This window comes from Spea bombifrons, chromosome 1, assembly GCF_027358695.1.
Source record: "Spea bombifrons isolate aSpeBom1 chromosome 1, aSpeBom1.2.pri, whole genome shotgun sequence".
NCBI lineage: Eukaryota > Metazoa > Chordata > Amphibia > Anura > Pelobatidae > Spea > Spea bombifrons.
The window spans coordinates 151,315,263-151,326,294 of NC_071087.1; the positions used below are offsets into that span (position 1 = coordinate 151,315,263).

Here is an 11,032-nt window from a genome sequence, read left to right on the forward strand (position 1 = left end):
CATAAATGATGGTAATTCCATGGTAATTTTTTCTTTATGTATTACACAGGGATTCATCACTTCAGTTATATAGTTTCCTCTAGCCCCAGCACTGGCCTACATGAGATTTCCAAAGGGTTTTACAGGAATCGGGTCTGTAGTCGAGATCCCCAGGCCGTTGTTGTCGGCACTCTTCTCAGGTGCTCGGGAACCTTCGTTCTGCCAGCCTAGCTAGAAACATCAGGTCTTGCCGGTTCAGCAGCGAATTATAGCTCCCTTCATGAAAACATTTCCCGCCTTCACCACCCATTAAAGCAGACGACAGCCGGCAACGAGTGTACACGACGCTGGGTAGAGGCCAGGACCCCATCTACCCCATGAAGCTCAAAATGAAAGATGGAACACAAACATTTTTACATTTGTAAAATAGACAAGTACACACAGAGCCCATGATGAGTTTGTGTGGTGGGAATAAGGCAGCCAATGGGAAACGTGTTCTTATGGAGAACCCCAAGAGGCACACCTAACCGCACGGCTATGGGATGGTTAACCAATGAGAGGAGCACACTGAGTGTGGAGGAAGTGCTGGTGGAAAGATCTGCGCTGGTGGCTGTAAAGACTCATCCACTGAGGGCCCACTGGGGGAAACTGGCCCCATAATGTAAAAAGACAGCTCTGTGGCCAATAAAATATCCACACGCGATGTAACAGTAGCTATGAGTGCGTGTTATATACACCCTCCAACTTGTAGTTCTTGCGTCATGGCCCTTGCCAGCCTCTGCCAGTTTCCATAACACTTGCAGCACCCATCTAAGTCGGGGTGAGACAGCACATTGTAACGTGATCAGAAAGCAGCAGCTGATTGAATGCCATCAGCCTTTCTGGCACGTGACCGCTGCTCAGCGAAGCCATCAGCAGCCTCCGCACTACCGCTCTGGGACTGGGGCTGTGTGGGCAGGGTACGTGGGTGTGGAAACGACGCGCGTCTTGGCCAATCGCCAAACAGAGAATGGGAGCCAATCAGTGGCTGATTCTGTCAACCAATCCGGATGTGCTGCGTGAGTTGATTCCCGGAAGAGCTGGTGCTCAGGTGCAGTGACAGATCCAGCCGTCGCACGAGCATCCCGTTCCCTGTGCGCCCAGGAGTCGCGGGCTGTGTTTGGGGGGCACCGCTGTTTGGTATATTCACGGGCGGCGGGCGGAGAGCTGGAGGTGAGTCTGGCCGGTGCCCGGTCACTTAGCTCCTCCCGACACGTTAAATGAATTGAGCGCTGGGAACAGTCTCCCGGGGCAGCTAATTTAATGAGTTCGTCTGCTGGGGATTGGCTGTGTCATTGCAGCGCTGTACGGGGTCAGGCGGGGGACATTCCTGATGTTTTATTTCCACGACATATTAAGGGAAACCTGTTGATCTGTGAAGTTAGAACATTGGACATTGATTGGCTTCCAGCTGAATATCAAATCATCGGTCGCTGCTCTTGGCTTAGAATCGAGAGCCCTTTGTCTATCACATCTATGTATAAATTTCCTCACTGTATTAACCTCTACGGCTTCTGTTGGGAGCCTGGTCCATGTATCTACCACCCTCTGAGTAAAATAAAACTTTACGTTACATCTAAGCATCTGACCTTCTAGTTTTAGGTTCTGACCTTAAATGGTTCCAAGAAGAAATGTATAATTTGTTCTTCAAATCTTTGGCATGTGATCTGCTGCTTTAGGGTAACTTAAATGTGTTTAGGAACCTGAAAGCAGCAAATTATGGGGGGCAGGGTTGCCCCTTATCTTGGTGATGATGGTAACTGGTTACCTGGAGCAATCTGTATGGTCAGTGTGGGTGAAGCCCCCATCCTTACCCCCCCCCACTTCCTGCACCCATCTCTTATAATGATGACATCATATAAATCTGGGCTATTAGAGCATATTCTCAGTTTACCTAATCATGTTGTGTTGGTCATTTTATTTCTTGTTGGAATATTAGTATGATGTCACCTTAATCACAGATATTTCTATATATTTACCCCGCCCCGTTACGGTATTCACTGTAGATCGGTGGATTTCAGTCGGTTACGGTCACAGCCAACTTCATGTCCTTCCTCTGATATCCATAGAACGATGACGCCGTAATTTATTCATTCTTATATCTCCATCATATTCCGCAGTGCTGTACAATAAGTGAACGACACATAACAAGCAAAAGGTGAGGGAGGGCGCTGATCAAATGAGCTGACAATCTATTCCTGTTAAAGTCTATAAACTTCCGAGAGGCATGGTCGGGGGGACGAGTTTAGGGGCCGGCGAGTCTCCTTTGGAGGAATGCATTGGATTTGCTGTGGGCTGGCTGTGTCTCAGACTCTCCGCTCCCGGTCCTTATCCTGACCTTGGCTGAATGAATTGCTTCTGCTTGACGGCTTCCATTGTTAATATTCACGGCAGCCGCTTGCTCTGCCTGCGTTCCCGAACCCGCCAACACCCGCACGCCGCGATTCCCTGCTTACGGTTCGTTTCTACCGGGAATAACCTCGAAGATTAACCTTCTCTTCTTCCTTTTAAAGGCTATTTAAGCTCCGGCGTTCCAGAAACCAAATGCACGTCTTAGTACAGAATCCTCTAGAAAAACTAAAAATACTGATCTCAACGTCCGGTTCTTAGAAACATAGAATCTGATGGCAGGTGAGACCTGTTCGGCCCGTCATTCATGATGGAGAGACTCAGACCTTAACCCCTTAAGGACAATGCATTGTGAGCCTGTACATGTACGGGCTTTGATATGAAGGGGTTAATCAGCCCTCGGTCTTATCTAGTCAGCATAGCTTTATACCTGTCCAATACATGTTTAAATTTCCCCGCTGTATTGCTTCTGCTGGGAGGCTGCTCCATTTACCTACCACCCTCACAGTAAATACAGTGTGTGTGTGCTTTATATAGAAGCTGAGCTCTTTGTAAGAAGGCATCAGAAGCAGCGTATGAATTCATATCCGATCTGGATTTTTTCTCAGCTGGTTCTTGTGCGTTTTTCTGAAGATTTTAGGTTCTCTTCCTGAGTCGGTCTCGTGCCGGCAATCCTCCCCGCAGGGTAATGTTACCGCTGGCTTGATCGTCAGCTCCTCTGCCTCGTACATGGGGCGGGGGGGCACCAAGTGCACCTCACTGACGTGTATGTCTGGGGCTGTAGAGGAAATTGGGACAGGATGGTGGAATTTAGAGAGTTTTGTATGGGGCTCTATCTGCCTTGATGTAGAAGACGGCAGAGAACAGACGATATTCCGAAGCGGGATGATCTGTTTCTTATTTTGTTTTAAAAAAAAAAATAATCCCCTCTACCCGCAGCGTTTATTTCTGCAGTGTTTTATTTCACCGATTTTCCATTTGACAAATGAACATTATCTGGAGGAGCGATGTGCGGGTGGAGGGTCTCTGCTGCTCCCGTTGTGTTTGGAGATGGTTGGGGTCGGAGAGCTATGTGACGGAAGTGGCTGCGGCGTAACGTGGAAACCGTAGTGATTTTGGACACGGAGCTCGGGGGTGCAGCAGAAGCTGTGGTGTTCTAGCTTTATGTTGACTGCATAATGGGAGTGTGAAAAGTAACTTAAATCCCACTGTTTTGCAGGATGAACGTGGGGTGAGCTGCGATGGGCTGGGTGCGTTTGGCTGAAGATCCAGTGCCTTTCTGCTCACGATGGCTTCCGAGATGGAAAAGGCAAGCGCCCTGCTCCAGACTTTCAGCACCGCCTCGGTGCTTTCCAGTTTAGGACTGAGTGTGTTTTGCTTCCTGGCAGACAAAGTCCAGCAGGCGGCGTTTATCCAGCAGAACGAGTGGCTGAGGGCTCTGTCTGATAACGGCACGCATGGAATAATCGGAATGTGGTCGTGGGCCATAGTGATCGGTCTCCGGAAGAGAAGTGACTTTTATGAAGTAGCACTGGCCGGATTCTTTGCTTGTGTCATTGATCTCGATCATTTCTTTCTTGCCGGCTCGCTGTCACTAAAGGTGAGTGCACTCCGGGTGTTTCATTTGCTTTATGTTTTATTCACCCCCAGCACTTCAGATCTGCTTTTCATGGAGTGGCTGGAGGAGCCGTTTAGTTTGTAGTCCTGATGTGGATGTTAACCAGTCTCATCGAATAATGCGGAACATGGAGGAGAGAGTCCGGTCAATTTGCATGAACTCAAGTGTGTGAAAATGATTGAATCCGAAGCGGTCTCCTCCCTGGCTGCCTGTACTGAAAGAAGGAAACGTAGTGGTGGACCCCAGAAATGTATTTTAACAAAAGTTAGGAGTCTGTTTTTTGGATCAACTCCAATGTATTTAATTTTAGAAAACTAGACTTGTCTCACTTAAGTCCTTCCGTTGACTGACTTTGTACTGAAACCAAGCAGCGTTAGTAGGTAAACGCCCTACGTGTGCGCTGAAGCTTTCTCATTGGTTTAATTTGCGCTGCAGAGCACATGTGCAGAAAGCATACTCTAGTATGCTCCCAGCTTTTAGTAGAGCCGGTCAGGGGCGGTGATAAAGACAGAAGTCTAATTAATCCGTTAACTAAAGAATGCATGCACTAATATCCAAATTGGGCTCCCGTTTCCATTTTGTTGTGGAGAGTATCCGGTGTGAATACCGAGTGCTTTGGTCACAGCTGGTTCCTGTTAGAGCCGTTTGCTGAGAGAATCATGTATGAAACTCCTGCCGTTAACAGCTTCTGCTAATTAATTTGTTTTTTAAATGCGTTTATAATCCTGTTATAATTCACTGATGATCACGCCTGACTGCCTCTAATGTTTTTATCACAAATTGTTAGAGATAAAAAGCATGGCCTGATTTATTAATGACTTTGCCGTTTCAGGAGGGGTGTCCTGGGGGTTTTTTATTCTGCTTCTGGTGCGTTATCTTATCTGTCAGAACTAGTAGACGGTAAATAGCTATACAAGCAAAATAATGCTTATAATGAATTTTAAGTAAGAAGAATGGTTTCTGTGCAGTCACCATAGCAACTACCAGAATGTTACTGCTGATTGGTCCAATTTTACTACTGTCCATCATGCCTTCTCATTGTGTTATACGTGAGACTTGTGCAAATGGGCCGACAAAATTTCGGAGGTCTTTTTCTATTAAAAAAAATAAAATAAAAATGAGTTGTCACTCATCCTTGTCACGAACGCTGAAAAATCACTAGACCGAAAAGTAATGATTAAACACCCCGCTTACACACCTCCCACGCTAATATAAAGACAATGCTGCCACCAAACCTTACATTTAATCTACTGTCTCCAAATATGGACTATGAAATAGGTCTCTTTGAGGAAAATGTGGTTTTTATCAGACAAAGGCAGGGACTTAATACATAAATGAATGATTTATTATCAAAAAAAAATTTCACAGTACATATAAAAAAACAGATGTTAACAATTGAATCACACTAACAGATAAAAGTAAAAGGGAGAAAAATTCATAGGTATCCTAGTTACAGAAGTACTAGATTCTATTCCCGGGGCAGCTTCCCACAAGAAAAATGGTGACTTATTGCAAAATTAGATCTTGGGCCCCCAAAATAAGCGCACCTTAATTCCCAAGTACAGGATAATTTATACCTGTTGACTGCAGGTCAGATTTCAGGCCAGCCTCTGGGATGAACAGGAGGCCACGAGACAGGGCAACCTATTTGACGCCTAGCAAAGGGTTTTTTCCAGTTACAGTGCCCTACATCAAGAAAAGCTTGATATTTTGGAGTATGTATTTTCTGTAATGGTTATATTTTCAGTTTCAGAATTGTCAGAAATTCTTCTTTCCGTGAAGATCATGCACGGTCAGTCTGTGATTTAACACTGCAGACTTTTGTTTATCTCCTAAACAATTGGAGTCATTCTGCTAGGAAAAATGGGGGCACCTCAAATATACATATGAGGACCCCCAGCTGTTAATCCCTGGACCTATATTTAAAAGATTAAATATAACCTTTAATGGGACTGAGTTTGTAACTCCTCTGTTTTTTGGAAGGTTCTTTGCAGCCTTTCTCGCTAGGAGAGATGTCGAATTTGCCACCTGGTCATGGTTTAGGCAAAAGGACTCCATAATAAAATAAGCAAAATGTAAGTAACATTTGTACAAATCTGGAGAAACCTTCCAGCAGCGGTCCTTCGTAACAAATACGTGAAAGAGTTTAATTTAAACAATCTTGCAAACTTTCCCTTTAGTGAGCATGTCTTTGCTGCTCTAACTCCTCTAGTCTGTCCAGCTTGGCAATTTACTAATTACTATTAGAAAAATAATAATAATTTAAAAAAGAAAAAGCTTGCCGGTTAACCTGGAGGAATTTTAGGCTTTTAGATCAAAAAATTTAACCTCTTAACGACCGATGACGTGTCTGGCATGTCATGGCATTAAACAAGCTTAGAAAGTGATCTATGATCACTTTCTTTGCTTAAACGATAAGGCATTTCAGCAACACAGAGATCGCCGTTTCTCCAGACCCTCTTGAGAACTGTCTCCCCTTGCAGGTTGAATACAGGTACTGCATTCAATTATGCAAGTCAAGGTAGCCCAGCTTTCTAATCACAAATGTGATTAGTAAAATATTTAAAATAAAAATAAAAAGTGGCAATATTTAAAAATTATGCATTGCTGTCACTATCAGGGGGACCACCCAGTTCCAGCAAAATGTAAAACAAAAGTCCCAAAATAATAAAAATAATGGTTTGATGGGGTAAATTGGAGTGGCCAGGTTCAAGGATAGGGCATAGGTACAGAATGACCAAAATGGGGGGGACCTCACTTCCCAAATGTGGCCTTTTAGCCCCAAACAACCAGACAAACCCATGCATGGGCGGTATCGCTGTATTCGGGAGATGTTGTTTGACAGTGACATATACCAGGAGCTGTAAATTCACACCTGAAGTACAATTTTTGTGATTTAAAAAAAGTTTGTCAGGGTGGTAGTAGAATTAGTGCATGGAAAGGGTCAAAATACCAGTGTTTGAAATACCTTGGGCTGTCTAATCTTCAAAAATATATGGTTTGATGGGATAAATTGCATTGGTCAGCTTCAAAGATACCCAAAATAGCACATGGGGCAGAATGGCCAGATTTGGAAGAAAATTGGTTTTGTAATAGCAAAATGCTACTTGTATTTCTTGCCCAATAACTTGCAAAAAAACCATAAACACTGGGTATTTCTAAACTCAGGGCAAATGGTAGAATCTACCGTATTTGCTCGATTATAAGACGACCTCCCAAAATCTAAATATTAATTTAGGAAAAAACAAAGCCGACCCTATAGGAAAAAAAGTTTTACTAGTAAATATTAATTCATGTAATTTTTTTTTCCATATTTAATAAAAGCTATGATTGAGAAAAATATATATATATATCTTTTATTTCCTTTTATTTGCCACTCTGCCCCCAGAAATGCTTTATACCCCCCATTTGCCACTCTGCCCCATGATGTGCCTTTTAACCCTCTATATGCCACTCTGCCTTTTCTGGAGGTGTATGTGTGTGTGTATATATATATCTGCTAACAGCAATCACACTCCTATCAAGCCAAGGCAGCCAGTACATGCTGGAACCTGGGGATGATAGGAGTGTGAGTACAGCCTATGCCATGCTACCACCACCACCCCCTTACACATCCATGCTATCACACACACACTCATTCACAAACATGTAAATACTCATTCATTCCATGAATCACAAAACCTGAACTGCAGATCTCTCACTCGAAGACTTCTGCAAGGACCTGGCTGTGCGAGCAACTTCTCTGGCCCCGCCCCCAGAGGAAGGAGATGGAGGCAGAGCCATGTGACGACTCTGCTAGCTTCCTGTTATCCTGCTGCTAGGAGAATAGATGATGCTCGCGACCAAAGCACCGGTAACCAGCCTGGCCCCAGCAGACATTTTTTTTTTAGGTCTGATTAGAAGACGACCTCGATTATAAGACAAGAGGTATTTTTCAGAGCATTTGCTCTGAAAAAAACCTCGTCTTATAATCGAGCAAATATGGTATTTAGCATATTTTTCATGAGCTTTTTTTTTTGAGTAAAAGATTTTTCAAATAAAAATTGAGAAAAAAGTGGGTTTTATTTATTATAGGAAATTGGATATGATCAAATGATCTAAAGAAGGTCCTTCTTGTCCTGAAAAAACAATATATAACTTGTGTGGGTTCACTATATGGGTGAGAAGAAAATACAGCTAAAAAAACAGCCTGGTCCTTAAGGGGTTAAGGTTCTAGATCAAATCAAAAGAAATATTGGACAGTCCTCTGTAATAAAAATACCTACGCGTAAAACGGCTGGTTGAGGCTTTATAGGGTGAGGGATTTAGCATCTGTTTGAGGCTGCCAGCGTTCTGTGTATAAGCGACAGAATCCTATCCATGTCAGCATCTACTGATCCGATAAAGATCATGGATGCTAAGCTGCCCAGAGCTTTTTATTTAATAATTTGTTTATTTATTTATTATTTTAGTTTAGTGAAACTGGTGTTATTTATAGTGAGTTAAGAGTGATTTTTTTTTTATTATTATTATTATTATTTTTTTAATGGGCACAGTCCCAACCATATCGGGTCTGTTGGTAGCTATACTGTATCCAAAGCTGTTGTAAACCGCTTGGTATGGGTTTAAGCAGTCATGTAGTGATTCCTATAACTGAAGACACTAAGTGCTTGTCCCCCGTGGGTGGTTTCCAGGGAAACGAGTTAAAAGAGCATAAAGGCAAATTAGCCTCTTTTAAATGCTTCTTGAGTCACGACAAGGGACTCCATCAGCCTTCATACCAGGCGAGCTGATGTACTTTATCTAAAGAAATATCAGATGTTAATTAGGCGGGGTGGGTGAAAGTGTATGTTCCAGCAGCCTGGTCTGTTTAGATCCTGTTTATTTTTTTTTCTTCATAGGATATTTTATTAAAGGGACACTCCAGCTGTCATATGCATAGGAAAGGTGCATGGTTCCTTTAATTCCGCATGTGGTCCATTTTGCATGTCCCTGCGCGTGGTGAACTCGCCTCAGTCAGCTCCAGCACCGCTTCCGGTGAATGCTCCATGCAGGGATCTGTTTGTTTAGACCACTTTCCTGCTTAAGCTGTCCATCAGTGACAGGAGAGTCAGCCCATTTATTTCAATGTAAGTACTTCCCTGCCACTGATTGACGGCTTCAAGCAGCCAATCGGTATCAAGAAATGTTAGATCGTGGAGGAAAAATTCTGTCGAATTTTTTTCTCCCTCACATGACAGAAGCAAGGATAAAAATCCAAATGTGTCGGTAACACCCCGGTGGGACGAACTTCAGGATCTTCTTGTAGCAGTCTCATTCCCTCTTCATCTGTGTCCCAGGATTTCATGGCTGCTCGTTTTGAAGAAATCAAGAAGGAAATAGCCAAAGGCTCTATAGAAATTAAGCAAGCGCTAAGTGACCTGACTAATAAGAGCTTAATTGTTGAATCTAAAATATCAAATCTCGATCTGAACTGTTTAACTCTGAAGGAAACTAGGGAAAGCGTCTCTCAAAGAGTAGACAAAATCGATCAAAAAGTTAGAGACTTGGAGCGTAGATCAAGAAGAACAAAAGAGCAAGTGCTGAGAGTCAAGAGGGATATTTAACTCTTTAAATGCTGGCCTCAACCGGGATAGAGAATTTATATCCCATTATCACTTTGTAGATTAACAAACCAGACAGGCACACAACCTGACCCCATTACAGTTTATGAATACCTCCTGACACCTCCTTTTATGACTCCAATTTACCTCTGATTTTAACACTATTGACTGATCAAAGAACCTTGCCTTAGACATTTTGATGTTATCTGCTTCCCATTCTTAACCGTGTTATTTAACTGATACTTAGAGAAGTTTTTCACATTGTTGTATAACATGCCTGATGAAGGGACCTGAGAGGTCTTGAAAGCTTGCAATCTATATTTACTCAATTAGCCAATAAAGGTATCATTCTTAGAGGTATTCGTTCATATCATAACTCCACTTGTCTACGGCTAACACGGTACCAACTCTCATCTTTTATGGTAGCATCAGACATATCCTACGGAAGTCCCACTGATATCTCTGATAAACTCAGTGTGACATCGCTGCATATTGTTACTAGACCTCACCCGTTTTCACTTCGTATCTTATTGTACCAAACCGACTAGCGCATCTTAAACACAGCGATAGATACTGAAATCAATCATTTATTAATCTGTGTTATTAAATCCATTTATGAGCTTCGTTACTTCAGATGACAGGTTTAATGCTGATTCGTAATTTTAACGAAGTTATTCCAGGTAGGAATCAGTATTTGACCGTCCCTGTCTGTAAATCTAGAAAATGCCCCGTCAGTTTTCCCTATACTTATTTCTGCTCTCTTTCTGCAGGCTGCATTACAGCTGCCCCACCGCCCTCCGCTCCACTGCTCCACGCTGATACCCATCGTGGCCTTGGCACTGAAGCTCCTAATGCAGCTCCTGAGGCTGAAGGACTCGTGGTGCTTCCTCCCTTGGATGCTGTTCATATCGTGGACGTCACACCACGTTAGGGATGGGATTCGTCATGGACTGTGGATCTGCCCATTTGGAAAGACTGCTCCCCTGCCTTATTGGCTGTACGTGGCAATCACGGCGTCCTTGCCTAACTTATGTTCTCTCTTCATGTACCTGACTGGGACTAGAGACCTGCTGACTGCCAAGCATGGAATTCGCATTGATGTTTAGCATTAATAGATTATTGAAATTTAAAGAGTTTAAATGTTTACAGAAAATATCACCATTTTTATTTTTCTTACGCATTTTTATTTTTTTCTGAAAAGCCGGTAAGATTAGTACACAAGAATGTTGAGTCGAACTGGTCGCGTTTTAAAGAATGTCACATTTCAGGTTTTATACACTATACGTGTAAATCCTTCCACATAAATCATGATGTTGCAATTCATCATGATCTTTTGAGTTGCATTAAATCAGTGATGACCGCCTGGTAATGCCAGTGAGTGCCGGCCAGTTCGGAGTGTAGGGATCACCTTCTTTGTGAGGAAATCCAACAGGAACCGATGGCAGCGCTCACTGTGATTAGACAA

General features: G+C 43.0%; 1 protein-coding gene across 1 annotated transcript; it reads left to right on the forward strand.

The window, feature by feature from the left end:
* Window positions 1-1,018: 1,018 nt before the first annotated feature.
* Window positions 1,019-10,721, forward strand: TMEM267 (transmembrane protein 267). Its single transcript, XM_053457951.1, has 4 exons — window positions 1,019-1,191; window positions 2,532-2,649; window positions 3,587-3,967; window positions 10,338-10,721. Exons 3-4 carry the CDS (start codon window positions 3,656-3,658, stop codon window positions 10,671-10,673), a joined length of 648 nt encoding a protein of 215 aa, XP_053313926.1. The 5' UTR covers window positions 1,019-1,191; window positions 2,532-2,649; window positions 3,587-3,655; the 3' UTR covers window positions 10,674-10,721.
* Window positions 10,722-11,032: the final 311 nt, after the last annotated feature.